The sequence below is a fragment of the Mesoplodon densirostris genome, chromosome 3 (assembly GCF_025265405.1).
Source record: "Mesoplodon densirostris isolate mMesDen1 chromosome 3, mMesDen1 primary haplotype, whole genome shotgun sequence".
Taxonomy (NCBI): Eukaryota; Metazoa; Chordata; class Mammalia; order Artiodactyla; family Ziphiidae; genus Mesoplodon; species Mesoplodon densirostris.
The window spans coordinates 151,919,308-151,941,005 of record NC_082663.1 but is presented as its reverse complement, the minus strand read 5'-3'; the positions used below and the strand labels follow the sequence as shown (position 1 = coordinate 151,941,005).

General features: G+C 55.1%; 1 protein-coding gene across 7 annotated transcripts in view; it reads left to right on the top strand.

The window, feature by feature from the left end:
• Positions 1-432: 432 nt before the first annotated feature.
• DOT1L (DOT1 like histone lysine methyltransferase) overlaps positions 433-21,698 on the top strand; it is a 57,230-nt gene continuing 35,964 nt past the window's right edge. For 4 of the 7 annotated variants that reach the window (XM_060094696.1, XM_060094694.1, XM_060094693.1 and 1 more), the window contains exons 1-2: positions 434-585; positions 12,828-12,871. In XM_060094696.1, coding sequence (XP_059950679.1) covers positions 505-585; positions 12,828-12,871 — 125 coding nt within the window. In that variant the 5' untranslated portion in view covers positions 434-504. Of the gene's footprint in view, positions 586-12,827; positions 12,872-21,698 lie in introns of all 7 variants that reach the window. The other 3 variants (XM_060094700.1, XM_060094697.1, XM_060094695.1) reach the window with 3 other exon arrangements.

Genomic DNA, 21,698 nt, shown 5'->3' with positions numbered 1-21,698 from the left:
AGAGGCGGACTCGAACCCGCCACCGCAAGCCCCGAGGGGTCTCCCCGGGTCCCCACGTCGGGCCGGTGGGGTTGGCCGGGGGCAGCCGAGGACGTGCGTGCGTGCGTTCGTGCGTGCGTGAGAGCGGGCGAGCCCACGGGGCGGGGCTGAGGGGGGGCGCGCGCGGAGCGGCGGGCGGGGCAGCGGGAGCGCGCCGCCTCTTCGCGCCGGGCCCCCCCGCGCGCGCGCCGCGAGTGGTTCAGCCCGGCCCCCGGCTCATTGTGCTCGCTTCACGCCGGCCCAAGATGGCGGCGGCGCTGGAGGCTCCGGGCCTGTGACCACAAAGAGGGAGCCGGGGGCCGGACGGGAGCGCGGCGGCGGCGGCTGAGGCCCAGGCCAGGCCCCCTCCCCTCAGCCCGCCCGCCCGCCCTCCTCCGCCCGCCCGCCTGCCCCGCCCCCGCCGGCGGCGCCCCGCCCCTCCCCCAACCGCCCGACTAGCATGGTGCGGCGGCCGCGCGCGCAGACATGGGGGAGAAGCTGGAGCTGAGGCTCAAGTCGCCCGTGGGGGCTGAGCCCGCCGTCTACCCGTGGCCGCTGCCGGTCTACGTGAGTGCCGCCCGTCCCCTCCCCCAGGACCCCCGCCCCTCTTCCCCCACGGCGCGCGCTGGGCCCACCGAGAAACGGAGCGACTCGAGTCCCCAGACCCTCTTTGGACCCTCCTTCCCGCCCCGCCGTGGTTCTCCGCGGCCGTTTCCAGCCCCCGCGCGCAGGGTGGGCAGAGGGGAGCCGGAGCCGGCCGGGGGCGCAGACTCGGCCGCGGGGACCCCGCGCTTCCGAGGGGCGCCCGAGCCGGGCTGCCGTTGGATCTGCCGGGCTGGGGACCCCGGTCCCCCGGGCCTGGACTGCCGGCGGGCTTGCCCTTCCGTACTTTATGATCTGACATGTAGGGTTTCTTCTTCCTGGTAGTTTATTCTTGGCGCTGTCAACATGCTTAGCTTTTTTATTTTTGAGGACACCCTTTTCTCCCTCTTTCCAGTTTTTTGTGTTTTTGTTTTGTTTTAGTTAGGCATTTTGTCCCTCTGATCTTGAGTGGCAGGACTGGCTGGACCTTTGGAAAGGAGACATTCTGTTCCCTGATCATGAGTGGGTGGGCTGGCAGGACCCTTGGAGAGGAGACGTTCTGTCCCCTAATTCGAGTGGCCTTTGGAAAATGACAGGCCAAATGGAAATTTACACAGGCGTCCCGGTGATTCCAGAAATGCAGGGTGCCCGGCCGGGTGGGCGCCCGGCCTCTCGTCCCCGGTGGCGGCGTGGTGCGCGTGTTCGTGACCCAGGGTCCACGCTTGGGCCCTGCAGCCCGCCTTCGGGAGGGAAAGCGCAGCGGGCGCCGTGGGCCGGCGCCTTTGGGGCGCTCTTTCGCGCGCTCGGCTTGCGGGGGACCGGCCTCCAGGGACCCGGCGGGGAAGCCCGCGCGCCCCGCCCCTCGCGCGGGCTCCGTGTGTGTCAGTTTGTGGAAACTGTGTCGCGGCCGGGGGCGGGGTCGGGACGCTGGGACCGCCCGGGAGCCGATGTTGGCTCCGGGCCGCGGTTCTTCCCGGTTCTCCGAGATCGGAGGGTTTCCAGCCCGCCACTGCGCACCGGCACTTTCTATTTTTGCTCTTCCTGCGCCCGGAGGCGCGGCTGAGCCCGGGCTCTGGCTTTTCCGGTTGGGTAGCTCCGGGTGGCCCGGTGGGCGGCCTGAGCAGTGGGCAGGGCGGGGAGACATCCCAGGGCACGGAAACTGAAAGTGGGGAGAACCTTCAGAACTCCAGCTGATCCACTTGCCTCGCCTCCCCCGCCCCTCTTACTGCACTTGTCATGTACCGGTTGGCTGGCCGGCGCATTTTTCAAAATGTAATAATTTGTTTATCCTTAGTAGCCGTGAAGCATAGTTCACTTGTAGTGCACAGTTCTAGGAGTTCTGACAGATGATCGCCATCAGGCGGCAGAGCAATCCCGTCATCCCATTTGCTGCCCTTTGGCGCCAGCGTGCCTCTAGCCTCTTGGCCACTAATCTCCTCTCTGTCCCTAAGGTTTTGGCTTTTCCAGAAAGTCAGATAAACGGAACAACAGTATGTAGCTTTTTGATTCTGGCTGCTTTGGCTCAGCAAAACCTATCAGAGATTCATCCCTGTTTTTTTTTAAATATTTATTTAGTTAGTTATTTACTTGGCTGTGGTGGGTCTTAGTTGCGGCACATGGGATCTTCATTGCCCTGTGCTGGATCTTTTAGTTGCAGCGTGCGGGATCTAGTTCCCTGAGCAGGGATGGACCCCGGGCCCCCTGCATTGGGAGCGTGGAGTCTTAGCCACTGGACCACCAGGGAAGTCCGTCATCCCTGTTGTTGCGGGTATGAGGAGCCACTCCTTTTTCTGGCTGTGTTGTATTCCATTTTCCCTTTGTCCATTCGCCTGCGGGTGGCAGGACTTGTGGGATGTTTCCAGTTTTGAGGGGATCAGGAATAAAGCTGCTGTAAACATCCCAGGGCAGGTTTCCATGTGAACTTGGGTTTTTACCTCACTTGAGAAAATACTCAGGAGTGGGACTGGGGTCTGTGCTAAGTGTATGTTTAACAACCCTTCTGCATCTTAGAAATTGGTATTTTTGAATATTGGAAGAGTTTAGAAATCCACTGTGACCCAGCACCCAGGCACTTGAAACGAAGTTGAAAGTTCATCTGGAGATGGTCACGTTGTCCCCGTCACTGTCTTTTATTCGAGGCAGAGCGAGGCCACAGATTTGTAACCCTTGTAAGGAAGGCCTCGTGTGTCCAGGCCCTGGCAGGACCTGGCTTTCTAGTGGTGGGCGGTTCTGAAGTGGAGAGCGTCTTTCCCTTGCTGGCCGGACCTCGCTTGGTAGGGTGCGGGGTGTGTGCTGCCTGCCTGGCCGGGCGCTCCTCCTGCTGGTCAGCAGCCGTTCCTGGTGTGTCTGTCCTACTACCAGGCAAGCAGTCAGGGGCCCTAGTGAAGTGCTCAGCGAGCCGCAGCCTTAAGCTTTGCGGGTAACGTCTGCTACCCTCCCATTTCCCCGCTGAGGAATTTTGCTTTCTCATGGGAAGTGAGGGGGCGGTACTTTATAAGAGTTCATATTTTGTGATGACTCGATGCTGAATACATTAAGAAAATGGGCTCCTTCCAGAAGCTTAACTTTTCAGAAGGTCAGATTACTCATGTGACCGCACGTTTGAAATGACTGAGCTTGTTTGTTCATTGATTCATTCATTCTGCAAGTACCTCCTAGATATTTACACTGAGTGTTCCAGGAGGCACTGAGGACAGTAGACAGTATTCTTATTCTCAAGAAACTTATGACCGAAGGACAGTAGGTGATCTCTAAACACAGAAGGTCAGCTGAGGTGTAGTGCCCCGTATATGGGACCAGCTGAGGTCCCAGAGGGTGGGGCTGCCAGGTTTGCCCTGGGGGAGGTGTGGGTGGCTTCTCTGAGGAGGGGGCACCCGCAGGAGGAAGTGCAAACAGCCACAGCCGTCCGCACACGGAAGTGTCCAGCCTCGAAAATGGGCTTTTGCAATTGACAAATGGGAGGGCGGAGTGCAGGGCGAGTTTTGTTCCTTCTGTGACTGAGAGTTCCTGGATATCCACTTGTAGCTCACGGTGGCATTTCTAAAGCAGGATGGCCCTTCTTTTGGTGGGAAAACCGGGTCTCAGCTCAGGAGGGAGCAGGTGGTATCTTCGGCTGCCTGATGGCAGGGCAGGAGCCAGCGAGGGCGTGCAGTGGTCCTTCCCCTCCGTGACTCACTGAGGCTGTGGGCGTGGAGCGGCCCCAGCGTGACTGTCCCCGCCTGCTTCTGGCTTCCTCCTGAGAGCCCACGAGTCTCTGATGAATGCCCGCTGAGCAGTCATGCCCTTCACTCGACTGTGAGTAGTAGCTGAAGTGGGCGGCTGAGTGAGCCATCCCTCCCTGTGACTCAGAGAATATTTTCTGATCTGACCTCTGCTGGTGTGAGTCCTGCCTAATCTGAGCTCAGGTGGAAGGCAGGTTAACCCTTTGACGACTTTCTGTGGGTGAAGTAGCCTCTTTAAGGAGGAAGGGATCACCGGAAAAGCCTGATATTCCGTATGTACGTGGCTGTTAGCTTTTGTACTTTTGTACCCTAACATCCAAATGCCGCCTGTGTACTCTGTTCCTGGTGGGAGGAGCCAGAGGTGGCCGGCCCTTTGGCTATTCACTAGGCAGGAGGTGGCGGAGCTGCAGGGGACCCGCCCCCAGTCTACCTCTAGGAACTGCATCCTTTTTTCCTTAATTAAACTTTTTATTTTGAGATTATCGTAGGTTCTTGCACAGCCGTCAGAAATAAGACGGAGACATCCCACGTTCTCTTTACTTAGTTTCTCCCGATGGTGGCATCTTACAAAGCTACGCACCGATGCAATGATTTCGTTGGCATTGGTACAATCAAGATACAGAGTGTTTGGTGTCCATTTTGGATTCGGGGACCTGTAGGGTGCGACTGGCTGTGTCTGCGCATCCCTGGGTCCCAGGCCCGGCGCATGTCTCCCAGGAAACCCCCTCTCCTCCCTCTTTCTTTCTGCCGTGTCCTCCTCTCGTGGTCCTGGCGCTCTTCCCCAGTGCGTGCGCCTTCTCTCCCAGGCTGTGGGATGACAGTCCTGTTTCCTTCCTCCCACTCAGGGCGCTGCCTGGAGGCCTCTTTGGCATCTTCTCTGTCCCTTCAAGCTGTCCCTGCCGTTCCCACCAGCCGGGTCTCCTGCCGTGCCCGTGGCGTTGAGCGGTCCCAAGGGTGCTCACAGAGGACGTGCCGACGGGTGTCTGTCCGCGGTCCTCCGCAGCTCACGCGTGGCTCTGTAGTGCCTCCCTCACCGCCCGCCTTTGTCGTTCCTTCCCAGACTCTCTCTCCCCACCCATGGCCGCTGTCGCAGTGCCTGGCCTGGGGCTCTGTTCCTCGGCGCCCCTGTGTCGGACCGGGCCCTCTTCCAGTCCAGGGCGCCTGGCAGGGCTGCCGACACAGGTTCCCATGAGCTGCAGTTGGGAGGTCGGAGGCTGTGTGCTTCACTGAGTATTGACCTTGGATGACGATGCCTCCTCATCTCTGAGGGGCTTCCGTTTGAATGCCCTCAGTTAGTCATGGGGTGCGTGGCCGACGTCCGGAAAGTGCGTCAGACTCACCCCAGGTGCACGGGCAGCCGGTGTGTGAGAGAGGTTACCTCTGAGAACGCTTGTCCCTTAAAAACGTGATGCGTCTTTTCCCGGGTGGGGAAGGGGTTTTGCAGGCTGTGTGCTGGGGGCCGGGGGGCCGCCACGGGGTGGTGCCCACGGGGACGGCGGGGGTCGTGGGGCTCGGGGCGGGGAGCTCTCGGGAAGGATTTGCACGTCGCGTGGTGGTGGCGGCTCACGTTTCCCCTGGTCTGCAGGTGGCTCCCTGGCGTCTGCTCTGTGCTCACCCTGCAGGCTGGGTGAGGCTCCCACCGGGGAGCAGGTGCTGGGGCCGCAGGACACGCTGGGCCCACACCTGGTCTGGGACAGACACCAGGTGAAGGGGCGGGACGAGGGGAAGAGGAGCTGCGCTGGGTCTTGTGGGTTTTGTGTCTTTTTAAATAACAGCTTTGTCAAGATAGCATTCACACACCACAGAACTCACCCATATGAAGTGTACAATTTAGTGGCTTTTACTATATTCACAGAGCAGTGCAACCATCACCTCTAATTCCAGAACGTTCCATCAGCGCAAAGGGCCCGCAGTCCCCTGCCCCAGCCCCTGACACTAGAAACACACTCTCTCTGTCTGTGAATCTGCCTGTTCTGGGCGTTTCCCATCAGTGGAATCACACACTGTGGGTCCTTCTGTGTCTGTCTTCTCTCACTGAGCATCGTGTTCTCAGGGTCTGTCCACGTTGTTGTGAGTGTCAGGGTTTCACCCCTTTGCATGGCTGAGTGATGCTCCCGTGTGTGTGTCCCAGGTCGTGGGGTCTCGAGGCCCCTGGAGAGGCGTTCGTTTGGCTTGGTCCTGGGGTGGGGCGATGTCAGTTGCTCTGATACGGTGCTAACAGGACCCCTTGCTGGAGTGGGAGACAGTTGAAGGCTGGGGGTGCGGCTCGCCTTGGCCTTTGAGACCGCGGGGTGGAGGCCGTGCTGCCGCTTGTCGCTTGGGGAGCTCCAGGCGAGTCCTTCTCCAGCTGTACCCCCTCGGAAGGGCCTCCTCCGTCCCTGGGCTTTCCCTCCCTTCCCGTCACGGCCTCGGCCTCGGCCTCTGTGGCAGTAAAGCATTTTCTTTGGTGAGGGCGAGAAAAGTTCTGGTGGTGAACTTTTGGTCGTTGTGTTCCCCCGTCCCACCGGAGTCACTGCAGGACGGACCCCCGGCGTCAGGCGCTCAGCACTTGCAAGGGGCTCCTTGGGTGGCTGGGCGGCCTGGGCTGTTACAGGTGGGCTAGTTTGGATTGAAACAACTGAAATGGTCTTGTCACGCCTGGAGCCACCGTGGCGCCACATCCTCCTATGGACACACCCATGCCCGTCCTGCAGAAGGACAGCTGCCCGGACAGCAGGGCGTCCCGGCTGGTCCTGGCTCTGCGCAGACTGGCTTCTGTGAGCTGCGGACCCAGGCGTGGAGCTCAGGCTCAGGGTCAGGTCTGGAAACGCGCCCGCAGGTGTGGCGGTAGGTGAGGGGGCACAGGAGCTACGCACGTGCCCTCCTGGGAGCCACATGACGAGTCAAAAGGAGGAGGCGAGGTACGTTTTCATAGTGTTGTACGTAACCGAGTATAGCCCAAATACTACATTTTCAACGTATCGTTTAAAAAATTAGTAAAGGGCAATTTTACTTTGTGTGTGTGTGCGCGCGCTATGTCTTAGAAATCCGCGTGCATCTTGTGCTCACAGCACATATCACTGGAGTGGGCCAGCGCGCACCACTGCCCCTCGTCCAGGTGGCCTGCGGCCGCTGTGGACACAGTGAGGCTCCAGACCCCTTTCCCTCGTGGCGGCTCCTTCCTTGGACCCTGGTCATTGGGGCCCCTGTGTGCACAGCGGGTGCCACCTGCCCGGGTCAGGGCCACGGGCCCACTGTGCCCCCACGGGCCCGCTCCCTCTTCTCTCTTCCTCCTCCAGCTGGACTTTGGCCTCATGGGGTCCCGGCAGCCCCTTCCTGTTTTCCCACGTTGACTGTTCCTTGCAGTGCCGGTCTCGCGGGCAGGGTTTTGCGACGCGGCTCGGTCCCAAGACCAGCCTGGTTTGTCGCTTGGCCCTGCGGGGAGAGGGCCCGGTGGGCGGTGGGAGGAGATCCTCCTTCCTGGCTCTCTCCTTTGCATCGCTTTACCAGGCGGTTCCCATCCTTGGCCTGGCTTGTCCTCACGTACGGTCCTGGGGCCAGGCAGCACCCCCTTGCTGGGGGCCTACGGACATCCGGGGCTGACTGGACGAAACCCATGTGATGCTCCACAGCCAGTCTCTCTGGCACCCCCGCCCCTGTGTGAAATGCACTCATTTTCAAGTGAAAACCTGCTCACTTCTTGAATACTCAGGCCCACCGCCTCCCCCTTCACCCCCTGCTCCCTCTCCCTGGCGAGTGGGTGCTCCCCAGCGGGGCTGCAGGCTAAGAGATGAGGCTGAGCGCCTTCGCTGGGCCTCGGGGCCCTCTACTCACCCGCCTGGCTTTCCTCCCAGAGTGAGAGCCTTCTGTGGATTTTCCACTCCTCTAGCCAGACCTCTGCTCTCAAAGCCCTGCCACTGAGAGAGGCAGACAGACAGCCAGCAGACCTCCCGCTGTGTTGCATCTCCCCTGCCTTTGACTCTTCCCGCTGTGCTTCTCCACTTTGGGGAACAGTGCGTGCATCACATCCTGGCCGCTCTGTCCCACTTGCCTTGGCCTCCACCCCAGGTCTCCGGAGGTGTACAGAGCCTCAGCGAAGAAGGCAGCAACCCCCAGCCTGCAGGCAGTGCCCCCTGCAGCCTGCTGGGGAGTGGGGACCGCGGGCAGAGGCCCAGGGTGCTCCCCCTCGGCACCTCCTGGGCACTTCTGCCCCCCAGCAGACGGTGATACAGAGTGTGTCCCTGCTTGTTTCAGGCCGGTTGTTCTCTGAGCAGGGCCCCTGGGCCAGCAGCTTCCCCACCAGCTGGAACTGGTTAGGAATGCGGGTTCCTGGGGCCCAGACCTGCTGACTCTGAAACTTTGCGGGTGGGCCTCAGAACTCTGCTCTGATTAGGGATTCTGATGCTCGTCTCGGTGTGATGGCCCTGCCTCGGAGGTCCCCTGGGTCCCGGCGTCTTCCTGCTGCAAGTGGAAAGAGGAGGACGGAGTCCACGTCTTGTCTCCTCCCTAGTCTCTGCCCCCTGCCTCTCGCCGGGCCCTCCAGGGATGATGTCTCCAGATGTCGTGCCCCTGTCACCGTGAACCAGCCTGCGTGCTCAGGGGTGGGCCGTGCCCTGGCAGCGAGCACCCAGGAGGCCTCCTGTCCAGGCTCCTCACGCCAGGCACAGGGCCTGCGGGGACGAGCGGGGCCAGAGCCAGACCTGCGGGTGTCTGGGTGGAGTTCCTGTTCCCACACCTGTCTTCATGGTCAAGGAGGAGGCAGGGGGCCTGCCGAGTGGGACAGCCAGACTCCCCAGCCCCGTGGGCGGCCCCCGCCCTCACCTGAGCTGGGCAGGGGAGGGGAGTGGACGGGACGGGCTTGGTGGCGGCTCAGGCCTGATGATAGCCTCCGGCTTCCGCACAGGGTGCTTTTTCAGGTGGGAACGGTTGTGCTTATTGCGGCTGTTTTCCCAGGACCCCGGAGTGAGGCCGCCGGCTCTGTGGTGAGCAGTATTGTGCTAAGCCTCTGCGCGGCTTCCTGCGGAGGCTTTGACACCGTCAGTGAGAAGAGCCGGGGTTAGTCACTGACTCAGCAAGCAGCCAGCAGCGGGCCCGGGCTGTGGCTGGGACGGGGAGGCCGGGCGTCCCGTGCAGCGAGACCACGGTTGGCTTCAAACCCCAGAGTTCCAGGGTTCCCCCGGGGGAGGAGGTGTGGGTGCTCCTAAGCGTGGGCTTCCTCAGGACTGTTCTCAGTCGGACCTTTCTGGGTTGGCTTCTGGCGTCGCTCTGTTCTGAAGGCCTGTGAAGCAGAAGAAGAGGCCACAGCCGAGAAGCTGTGAGAGCTTCTGAATCATCGATGGTGATCAGGGCATCTTAAATCAGACGACTCAGGACGGTCGCTGGAAGCTGGCCAGTCCCTAAAGCAGCATCCTGAGATCATAGGAGGCACGTCATAAACTGTTTTCTTCCTTTCGTTCTGGTTTGAAAGTTGAAAGCTTGGGAAAGCTTGAGATCATCTCATCACAGGTGAGACCACGTTCCAGGCCCCTGTCTTCCCAAGTCTGCGTGATTCGGTCTGAGACGCGGTGGCTCAGCCAGGGCTGCGGCCCGCTTGCCGTGAGGGCCCCTGCCACCCCTGCAGGAGGAGCGTCTCTGGGGTGCGTCCAGCCTCCTGGGGGGCACCGAGGGAGGGAGCGTAGTCCGAGCCGGCACGGGGCTGCCACGCGGCGCACGCTCAGGCACACGTGCGTGCTCACGGGGTCCTTTCAGAGCACACACGCTGTTTTTTAACTCCACAGTGGTGACCGGAATCAGACTCTCCTGGGTACTGTCACGTCCTCCCATGGCTCTAAGACTTGTTCTTACGGGCCGCGCTCGCAGGGTAGTGTATCGGCCTAAACACAGACATGAATTTAGCAGCTTGAGATGACGCACACTGATGACCTCCCGTGGTTTCTGAGGGCAGGGATTCAGAGCAGGCGGGCCAGGGGATTCCGGCCAAGGGTCCCTCAGAAGGCTGCAGTAGGGGCTTCAGCCGGGGCTGCCCCAACCGAAGGCCAGACCGGGTGGGATGCCTGGCTTCCAGGAGGCCCCTCCCGTGGCTTCTCTGCACGTGGGCCCTGCAGGGCTGCTGAGGCTCCTCAGTGCACGGGGGCCGGCTCCCCTCAGGAGGAGTGTGACGCAGGTGAGCGTTGGTGGAAAGTTCTAGACCCTCCTCCTCATCCTGTGACTACCTCAGCGCCTTGTACACTGTGCTGTGTGTGTTTGTCTCTGAGCAGACCCTGCGGGACAGTGTGGCGTCTTCTCTGCTTTCAGTGGGTCCAGGAGCCCAGGGAATTCCGGGCTGCCAGGACTGTGTGTGTGGACTCACTGAATGTTGTGGACCAGCAACAGAGTCTGTCGGCCGTGTGAGTGTCTGAGATGCTCAGTATCTTCCTACTGAGGCGGGGGTGCTTCTGACGATACCGTGCGTTTCCTCCTGTAGATTTTGTTGTGTTTTTTTGTTTGTTTGTTTTCGCCACACCACGCAGCGAAATCGGTTGCAGATCTTAGTTCCGCAACCAGGGATTGAACCCGGGCCCTTGGCAGTGAAGGCGCAGAGTCCTGACCACTGGGCCGCCGGGGAAGCCCCTGTTGTTCTTGTCGTTGTTGTTGATAGTTGTTCTGAGGTGTAATTCCCACACCCTTCACCTCATCCACCTAAAGCGTGCCATTCCCTGCTTTGTAGTGTATTCATTGAGTGCAGTCATCAGTACTACCAATTTTAGAACATTCCGTCACCCCGAGAGGAAACCCCATCCCCATTAGCATCCCTCCCATCCCCCTCCCCAGCCCCTGACAGCCAGGAACCCACTCTCTGTCTCTGTGCACTGGCCTGTTCTGGACGTTTCCCATCAATGGAATCACACCCTGTGTGTCCTTCTGTGTCTGGCTTCTCTCACTGAGCATCGTGTTCTCAGGGTCCATCCACGTTGTAGCGAGTGTCAGGGCTTCACTCTTTTTCGTGGGACACATTTGTTCATTCGTTCATCTGTTGATGGACATTTGGGTGGTTTCCACCTTTTGGAGGTTGTGAATCATGCCTCTGTGAACATTAATGTTCAGGGTTTTTTGTGTGTGGTCTTTTTTTAAAAATTTTTTTGGCCGCGTTGGGTCTTCGTTGCTATGCACGGGCTTTCTCTAGTTGTGGTGAGTGGGGTCTACTCTTTCTTGCAGTGCCCGGGCTTCTCATTGCAGTGGCTTCTCTTGTTGCGGAGCACAGGCTCTAGGCACGCGGGCTTCAGTAGTTGCAGCACGCAGGCTCAGTAGCTGTGGTGCACGGGCTTCGTTGCTCCGCGGCATGTGGGATCTTCCCAGACAGGGCTCGAACCTGTGTCCCTTGCATTGGCAGGTGGATTCTTAACCACTGTGCCACCAGCCACCAGGGAAGCCCAATGTTCAGGGTTTTGTGTGGACAAATATTCTCATTTCTCTTGGACAGACACCGGGAGAGGAATTGCTGGGTCATTTGCTAACTGTTTAACCTTTGAGGAGCTGCCAGACTGTTTTCCAAACCCAGTTGTCCTCACTGTTTTCTGATGTTTGCCAGGAGGCCTTGGGGCCGATCAGTCGTTCTTCCCAAGGGTTTCTGGGTCAGCAGTGGCGCTGATGCTGCAGGTTGGTTCCCCTGTGTCGGGAAACACTGGTCTGCAGGGCTGTCCTGTGCTGGACCGCACATGCTCCATCTCCCGCCCCCGGCCTTGTCTAAGTAATATGAGTTCAATGGATATTTACTGCTCCGTCCTTGGTAGGTTGGAGGATGTTATTAAGAATGATAGAAGATTGGTTTTTTTCCTTTGCCTTAAAAAATAAGACTCTGGGCAAAAGGTCACATATCGTAATTCTATTTACAAATGCCCAGAACTGGCAAATCCACAGAAACAGAGTGGATTACTGTTGTCAGGGGCTTGGGAGGGGATTGGGGTACGTCTGCTAATGGGGTGATGGGATGTTCTGGAACTAGATAGAGGGGATGGTTGCACAGCTCTGAATGTATTAAAACCCACTGAACTGTATACTTGAAGCGGAGGCCCATTTTGTGTGAATTATATCTCAGTAGGGCTGCTGTTGCAAAGATGAGGCTTAGGACACAAAGGGTGTTTCCAGAGTTGTTTGACCTGTTAGGACCGCTGCGCTGTGGGGGGCCCTGTCCTGGGACCTTCCGGGCATCGGTGCCCTGGCCCGTAGGGACTCTGCCCGCATTGCCGTCCTCCACTGTGAAGCATGGAAATGGTGGCCAGGGCTGAGAGGGGCAGTCGCTGTCCCGGGGCAGGGCTGGCAGCTCTGGGCCTGACCATCTCACCTCCGGCTTCAGCCCGTGCTCTTCGCGGCCCCTCCTCTCGCTGTGCATCCTTTTCGAGGCCCCTCCTCACCGCGATAGAAACCTTCACCGGCGGGGCAGAGGTGCAGTCTAGAGTTACAGACCGTCCACACGATGCGTCGTCCTCACTTGGTTTCTGCGGGGTCTTGGGTTAGCTGGCCGCCAAGACCCCAGCGAAAGGCCAGAGCGACCCCCGACGTGCTCCTCGGGGAAAGTGGCAAGGCCAGCCCGCCAGGCGCAGTGGGGCCAGGAGAGCGCCGCTGTGGCCGGGAGGGAGGACCGCTGCTCGCCCGCTCCCGGTGGTTGCACGACTGGTGTTTCCCCATTTTACAGATGGAAACCGAGGCCTGCAGCGGTTCAGGGACTCAGAGCCAGGCCTGTGGCTTCCAGGCTGCAGGAGCACCCAGGGGAAGTCCTGGGGAAGGAGGGTCGGGGGCTTAGACTCCGTCCCGGTCCCTTCCCCGCAGCCCACTGGGCGGCAGGGCGCTGCAGGAACAGGCGCTCCCGAAGCCAGCGTGTCCCACGTGGCAGGACATGGCCCCAGCGCTGTGGGTAGGGCTCTCTGGTAGGTCCCGCGGGTCGGGAAATGAGGCGGGGAGTCCTGGGGGCTGCAGCACCCGCCTCCTCTGGTCGCCACCATCACCGGAGGGTGGAGGGACGGCTCTAAACCCTGTCCCATTGTCTTTCAGGACAAACACCACGATGCTGCTCATGAAATCATCGAGACCATCCGGTGAGTGTGGCACCTGCTGGGGTGGGGCCTCGGGGGCGGGGCCTCGGGGTGGGCCAGTCCTGAGTTCCCAGCAGCCCCCCAGCTGTGCGCTCCCCCATTCCTCCATGCTGATCTGCGTCAGCAGCGTCAGCATCGTCAGCATCGTCAGCATCGAGGAGGCTTGGGAAGTGGGACTGTGGGGTCAGGGGGTCAAATCCTCTGAGTGTGACCCAGGACAGGTCTTGGTGCTTCGTGAGCTGGCTTCCTGTGGAAGAGGCTGGAAATCCTGAGTGGCCAGCTTCCCTAGGGACCCCCTCCCCTCTCGCCTCATCACCTTGCTTTACTCTTCTCCCGTGGAGTTTGGTCTGACCTTTGGGTTTGGGCTGCTCTTCCCTCTGTGAGCCTGCCCCGTGCTGTGCAGAGGAGGCCGGGTGCCTGGGAGGCTGACCCGGGCGAGATCTGGGAGGAGGGCCGCCTGCGGTGTTTCTAGTGGGCTGTCTCCTCACGTGGGACCTGGGGGTGTGCCGACGTGGATGCGTGGGTGTCCCCATGCACCAGTGTACAGAGGAGTCACCCCTGTGTTTCCTTGTGCCCTCTCTCGGCCACCTCTCCCTCCAGAGTGCCCTCGGGGGCCCATGCGCGGAATCCTGCGAACGCTCTTGGCTTTAGATACTCCACATGTGTGACCATGGCCCTGGCATCTCGCTGCATTGTTCCTTAAAATCCTTAGCTGTGTAGCCACTGCCTGGGCCACACGCCATTATATCCACTTGAACCTGGGGCGGACGGGTGGCAGGGTCCCAAGAAGGAGTCAGGATTGGGGTCTGGGCTGTGATGTGAGGCCCCGTCCTGCCCCTGGTGGCTGAGTGGCCTCAGACTCCCTGAGATTGTTTTCTCTGCTCTCGGGGCTGAGCAGGGCCTCCTGCAGGATTGTCTGGAAGACTGAGTGAAATCATGGGTGTGAGTCCTGCAGGGTGGGCCTGTCCAGGGGTGGTGCTGAGAATTTGGGATCTACTTTTTTTTTGTTAATGGTGTAATATATCATAAAAATAATGGTTTATTTTTGAAGAAGACTGCTGGTTAGGAAGTGGGGCTGTGTGATTAGGCAGGGGGCGCTGAGTTGGCCAGCCTGGGTTCTCACCCACTCCCCGGAGCCGAGCGAGCTCTGGGGGCGGGTCTGCCTCCCCACCTGCTTCCTTTCTGCAGGGAGCGGGTGTCCCTGCCGTGCGGGGTGTCAGGACTGGGTTTGCAGCTGTCCAGCCAGGCCTGGTCCTCTCCCGGGTTGGCGGTGCCTGCCCAGCCGCAGGCCTGCTCCTCATCTCACAGGCGACTTCACCTCCTTCCCTCGTGTCCCCGAAGGCGGGTTCTGTTCACTGGCAAAGACAGTAGTTACCTATTTTGTTTTTCCTCTTATTTTACTTTTTATCCTGGAGGATTTACGACATGCCCAGAGGTAGGCAGTGGGTGTGATGAGCCACCCAGCCCAGCACTCGCCGACTCTCAGCTGCTTTTGTTTCACCTGTACCTCCATCCTCTTTTCCATGTTAGGGTTTATTATGACACATTTGAGGTGTGGTTGAAGTGCAGGAGACTGCATGTGTGGAAAGTGTACAGTGGCCGACGTGGATGCGTGGGTGTCCCCATGTACCAGTGTACAGAGGAGTCACCCCTGTGTTTCCTTGTGCCCTCTCTCGGCCACCTCTCTCTCCCTTCTGTCCCAGGCAGCCCAACCTGCTTTCGGCCGCTGTGGATTACTTTGCATCTTCTAGAATTTTACATTTTTAAAAAATGTAACAATAGTTTTTCCTTTTTATTCGTGAGGAGTGCATCATTGCAGGATGTACCACAGTTCGCTCATTCGTTTACCAGATGACAGACATGTTTGGGTGGATCTCGATTTTCAGCAATTGTAAATGAAGCTGTTGTAAACATCCCGCAGAGGTTTTTGTGTGGACACATCTCCCTTCCCCTGCGTAAATACCCAGGAGTGGGATTGCTGGGTTGTGCTTGAAGACAGGCTGCCAAGGTGTTTTCCAAAGGGGCCACCCCACTTGGCGCTGCAGGTGGCGGTGCAGGACTGCTCCCGCGGCTCCCGTTGTTGGTGGGTGATGTTCACTGGGTTGTTTCTGCTGGTCCTGTTTGAGTCGTGTGGTGGTATCGTTGTGGTTCTAATGAGAGTTTTCCTAATAATTGATGACTTTCGTCATTTGCCTGGTTTTAAAAACTGGTTGTTTTTTAATTATTGAATTTTGAGCATTCTTTATCATTGTGATTTATCCTTATCAGGTATCTTTTCTTCTGGTCTGTGGCTTGTCTCTTCATGCTCATGACATTGTCTTTTAAAGAACAGATATCTTAAATTTTGATAGAAGTCCAGTTTATCACCTTTTTTTTTTTTATAGTTTGTGGGTTTTTTGCATGCTAAGACGTGTTTGCCTAACTCAAGGTCACAAAGATTTTCTCCTATGTTTTCTGGAAGTTTTGTAGTTTGGGTTTTACATTTACATCTTTTCATCCATTTTGAATAAATTTTTACATGTGGTGCAAAGTATGGGCTCAAATGTATTGTTTTGCATGCCAGACGTCCAGTAGTTCCAGCAGCATTTGTTGATGAAACTGTCCTTTCTCTGTGGAATTTCCTTGTCACCCTTGTGAAAGATCAGTTGAAAGTGTACCAGGTGGTTTATTTCTAGACTCTGTTCTGTGCCGCTGATCCATGGCTCTCTCCTTTGGGCAGTACAAAACCTTGGTTACCACAGCTTTATGGTAAGCTTTGGAATCAGTCAGTCCTCCATCTTTGTTCTTTTGAAATGTTGCTTTGGTTATTCCATCTCCTTTGCATTTCCATGTAAATATTAGAATCAGCTTGCTGATTTTTGCACAGTTTAGTTAGGAATTGAATCTGTAGGTAATCTTGGAGAGATTTACCATCACTGTTGAGTCTTCCAATCCATGAACATGGTATACCTTTGCACTTACTTAAGCCTTTCAACATTTCTCTTGGCAGCTCTGGCATTGCAGTGTGGAGGTCTTCGACAACCTTTTGTTAGGTTTATTCCTAGCTCATTCATGCTTTTGGCACTACCATAAGTGGGATTGTGTGTTAAATTTTATGTTCTATTTGCCTTCTGGTAGTGGGTAAAAATACTGTTGATTTTTGTGTATTAACCATGACCTTGTGCTTAATTCATCAATCCTAGTGGTAGTTTTATAGATTTCCTGGGACTTGCTGTGGAAATAATTGTATCACCTGTAAGTGGGGACAGCGTTACTTCTTCCTTTACAGGCTTCATTATTTCATTTCTTTTTCTGGACCTTATTGAATTGCCTGGGACCTTCAAGACTGTTTTGCAATGAAGTGGTGAAATCTGGTATTCTTGCCTTTTCCCTCATCCTGGTGGGAAAGATTTAGTCTTCCACCACTGAGGTGATGTTAACTGTAGGTTCTTCACAGATGCCCACTATGAGTTTGAGGAATTCTCTACTATTCCTGGTGTTATTTTCCCTAGGTGTGACAGTGGCATCCACTTGTGTTTAAAAAAAAAAAGAAGCCATAACTTTTACAGTTAAATACTGAAATATTTATGGATGAAAACGTCACGTGTGGTCTTGCTTCCAAATAGTATGGAATGGGTGCAGAAAAAGCATTTGACAAAAAAGTGTTCCTCATAAGAGCTCTGAGTACAGCAAGAGGCACGTGGCATCCACATGTCTTGCCATGATGACATTAACTTGGATCATGTGGTTGAGGTGGTATCTTCCAGATTTCTCCAGTGTAAAGTTACTGTTTTCCCCTTTTTAATTAATAAAAATTGTGGGGGAAATATTGGGTTGACCAAAAGGTTCATTCGGGTTTCTGAACAAACCTTGTGGCCAGCCCAATACTTGGAGGCTGTGCAGATATCCTGTTTCTTCTTGGACTTTTGCTTGTGATTTTAGCATCCAGAGGTGGGTCTCACCTGCAAGGACTAGTTACTGGGGCATTTGAAAGATGCTTTTTTTTTTTTTTTTTTTTGGCCGTGCTGCACGGCATGCGGGATCGGCATGCGGGATCATAGTCTGAACCCATGCCCCCTGCAGGGGAAGCGCAGAGTCTTAACCCCTGGACCGCCAGGGAAGTCCCAAAAGGTGCTTTTCTGTTTCCGTCACTCTCCCCATTTATTAATTGGAACTCTTCTGTGAGGAAGGGGTGTTCCTCCGCAGGCATTGACTTCATTCTGTGGGTCATACCCTGCTGCTGCATTACTTGTTTTGCTCCTCAGGCTGTTCCTGTGCTGGCCTGGGGGGCTCTTTGGGTTTGTACCCAGTTCCTTTGACTTGGCCCTGCCCACTCTGAGCACATCCTCACTTTCTGGAGCCGCCAGATGCTCCAGAGTCATCTTGACTTTGCTGTGTCCCAGCCCAAGAGTCGGCCACTGCTCCAGAGAGCTCTGGGTTTTCCTCTGGAGAAGAGTTTGTGCTGTTTTCTGTTTTTGTTTTTAATTAATTAATTAGTTAATTTTTATTTTTGGCTGTGTTAGGTCTTCGTTGCTGCGCGCAGGCTTTCTCTAGTTGCGGCGAGTGGGGGCTACTCTTCGTTGTGGTGCACGGACTTCTCATTGCAGTGGCTTCTCTCGTTGTGGAGCATGGGTTCTAGGCGTGCGGGCTTCAGTAGTTGTGGCTCGCGGGCTCTAGAGCACAGGCTGAGTAGTTGTGGCTCACAGGCTTAGTTGCTCCGCGGCATGTGGGATCTTCCCAGACCAGGGCTCAAACCTGTGTCCCCTACATTGGCAGGCAGATTCTTAACCGCTGCGCCACCAGGGAAGCACTGTGCTGTTTTTTTGAGAATGGGTTGTTTGTCTTCTTACTGAGTTATAGGAATTCTTAACATATTCTGACTGAGTGCCTAGTAAGATAGCGTATTATGCATAGTGTGGCTGATTGCAGCTTTAATGGCATCTTGATGAGTGGAAGTTTTTAACTTATCAATTTATTCTTTGATGGTGGGTCGTCTGGGTCATATCCAGGAAATCTTTGCCTGCAAAGTCATGCAGTTATTCTCCTTGTTTTCTTCAGGAAGCTTTGTGGTTTTAGCTTTTACATCCAGGTTTAAGATCGATTGTGAATTAATCTTCGTTTATGTCTGATGAGGATTTGTGTTTATGGGGGGGGTCAAGATTTTTTTTTTCCATTCAGTATTCGATTGTTCTGGTCTCATTTGTTGAAAAGATGTTCCTTTCCCCATCAAATTGCCTTGGTGCTTTTGTCAAAAATCAGCTGTTAAAATTTAGTCTATCTGTGGATTCCATGTCCTGTACCATTGATCTGTTTGTTCACCTCTCTGCCAATACTACACTCTTGGTTACTTTAGCTTTACATTAAGTCTCAAATTAAGGCAGTGTGAGTCTTGCAACAGTGCTGTTATTTATTTTTTTTTTTTTTGCTGTACGCGGGCCTCTCACTGCTGTGGCCTCTCCCGTTGCGGAGCACAGGCTCCGGACACACAGGCCCCGCGGCCATGGCTCGCGGGCCCAGCCGCTCCGCGGCATGTGGGATCCTCCGGGATCGGGGCACGAACCCGTGTCCCCTGCATCGGCAGGCGGACTCTCAACCACTGCGCCACCAGGGAGGCCCAGTGCTGTTATTTTTGAAGACTATTTTGGCTATTCTGGATTCTCTGCCTTTTTATGTCAGTTTGAGAATCAGCTTGTCTGTTACTCAGAAAAAAACCTACTGGACATTTTTATAGGAATTACTTTGCAGTTCAGTTTGAGGAGGAGATTTAACAAGATTTAGTCTTGTATTCCATGAGCATTGTTTGTTTGTTTACATATTTACTATTATGTTGTCTTTAATTTTTCTCAGTGATGTTTTGTTGTTTTCAATGTAGAGGTCTTGCAAATTTTTCCTTAAGATAATCCCTAAGTATTTATGTTTAAATTTTGTTTTTTTTTTTAACATTTATTTATTTATTTATTTATGGCTTCGTTGGGTCTACGTTGCTGCACGCAGGCTATCGTTAGTTGTGGCGAGCAGGGGCTACTCTTCACTGCAGTGCGGGGGCTTCTCATTTGCGGTGGCTTCTCTTGTTGCGGAGCACGGGCTCTAGGTGCACGGGCTTCAGTAGTTGTGGCTTGTAGGCTCAGTAGTTGCGGAACGCAGGCTCTAGGGCGCGTGAGCTTCAGTAGTTGTGGTGCACAGGCTTAGTTGCTCTGTAGCATGTGGGATCTTCAGTAGTTGCGGCGCACGGGCTTAGTTGCTCCACGGCATGGGGGATCTTCCCGGACCAGGGCTCGAACCCGTGTCCCCGGCATTGGCAGGCGGATTCTTAACCACTGGGACACCAGGGAAGTCCACGTTTTAATGTTATTTTAAGTAACATATAAAATTGTTCACTTGGGCTTCCCTGGTGGCACAGTGGTTAGAATCCGCCTGCCAATGCAGGGGACACGGGTTCGAGCCCTGGTCCGGGAAGATCCCCCATGCCGCGGAGCAACTAAGCCCGTGCGCCGCAACTACCGAGCCTGCGCTCTAGAGCCTGCGAGCCACAACTACGGAGCCCACCTGCCACAACTACTGAAGCCCACATACCTAGAGCTCTTGCTCCGCAACAAGAGAAGCCACCGCAATGAGAAGCCTGCACACCACAACAAAGAGTAGCCCCCGCTCACTGCAACTAGGAGAAAGCCTGCGTGCAGCAACGAAGACCCAACACAGCCAAAAATAAATAAATAAATTTGTTTAAGAAAAAGAAAAATTGTTCCTTTTTAAAATTCTTTGTTGCTGGCATTTATAAATATAGTTGACCTTTGTCCTGTGACCTTGCTGAATTCACATGAGTTCTGGTAGGTCCTCTGTAAATTCCTTAGGATGGTCTGTGTATTGAGTCGTGTGTGTGAGTAGGGACAGTTTTGCGTCTTCCTTCCTGGCCTTTATGCTGTGCATTCCTTTTTCCTGCCTTGTGGTGCTGTCCAGGACCTGTGGTAGAAGGCTGAAGGTCCCCGCCCATCGCGTCCTTGGGGAGCGCAGGTTCGCACTGCCAGCTTGGTGCTGGCTGCGGGGGCCCTTGGCTTCTGTGCTAGGGGCCTCCCAAGGGAAAGCAGGTATGCTGGACAAGAGCTCGCCAGCGGTGAAGGAGCTCACCCTGAAGGCCCAGGTGGAGAGGCTCTGATGACCATGGGGGCAGTGACTCCAGGGGCCCTTGGGTCTGAGGGAGCCGGGGGCTGGGGGGGATGACACATGGAAGCCAGCACTGCTCAGCTGCCGTGGTGACCTAGCTTGGGTGGGTCTCGCAGGGAGGGGAGCCAGACCCCTGACGTGGGAGCACCGGCCACCAGTGGCTAGGGCCGATGTGTGTGTTTGGAGGAGCCTGGGGTCTGTACGATGGAGAAAACTACCTGCTGCTGGGTGAGGCAGTCTCGCTGGATGACACAGGGACCCAGGCGGGCACAAGAGAGCCGGCTCTCCTTCCTCTCCAGACCTGTGGTCTCCTTGTGCCCTTCCTGGCAGAGCCCCAGGCAGCAGCGGGCTTGTTGCTGAGAGACAGCAGCTCCACCATGACCCCATGCCCTTCATCAGGTGGAGGGTGGCTCTTTCCATTTCTGTTTTCCTGACAGTTTTTATGTGAATAGGAATTGAATTTCGTAGTGTGCCTTTTCTGCATCTGTTGAGGCGATCGTATGACTTTTTTTCTCTTTTATTCTCTTAATGAGGTAAATTACAGTGACTAGTTTGTTTTTGTCTTTGTTTTTGTTTTGGCCGTGCCACACGACACGTGGGATCTTAGTTTCTCAACCCGGGATGGAACCCGTGCCCCCTGCAGTGGAACTGCAGAGTCTTAACCACTGGACCGCCCGGGAAGTCCCTACAGTGATTAGTTTTAGAATGTTAAACAACTTTTCATTCCTGGGATAAACTCTACTTGAATAAGATGTATTGCTGACTTCAGTTTACTGATATTTCTAAAGGGTTTTTGTGTCTGTGTTTGTGAGGGATACCGATCTGTAGATTTCCTTCCTGGAGATGACTTTATCTTTACAAGGCTTTGTCTTTCTCTGGTTTTGTTGTCAGGGTAATGGTTGGCCTCATAAAGCTGAAAAGGATTAGTGTTACTTCTCCAGTGATTCATAGAATTCACCAGCAAAGCTACCTGGGCTTGGAGTTTCTTTGTGGGAGGTATTTGATTAGGAAATCACATTCTGTAATAGGTATAGGGCTATTCAGATGTTCTGTTTCTTCTTCTGTCAGTTTTGGTATTTGTGTCTTTCAGGGAATTTGTTCATCTTTCCCAAGTTGTTGTGTTTATTGACATGCCATTTTTCATAATATCCCTTATTTTCCTTTCATTCTCTGTAAGTTCTGTAGTGATGACTCCTCTTTCACAATTTTTCTCAAGGTTGTATCAGGATCCAATCAGGGTTGCACCTTGGGATTGGTGGATATATTTTTGTCTTTCAGTCCGCAGGTTCCCCCTCTATCTCTTTTTTTCCCTTGCAGTGTTTTTTTGTTTTTGTTTTTTTGGGATCTTAGTTCCCCAACCAGGCATTGAACCCAGGCCCTTGGAAGTGAAAGCTCTGAGTGCTAACCACTGGCCTGGCCCACCAGGGAATTCCCTCAGTGTGTTTGTTGAAGAAGCCCCGTTTTTTGTCTTGGGATTAGTTAATTCTTCAAATAATAGTTCCCTTTCATTTCTGGTCCATACATTGCTTTTCAGACTCCCTGATTTGAGCTGATTTGATTTCCTAGACCCTGTAACACATGAAGTCCATTTAGCTCCCAGTGGACAACATTGTTGGAACTTGAAGCAACCTAATACTTGTGTAATTCATAAGGACAGCATCATTGTAATGACGGCATTGTCAACTTCACA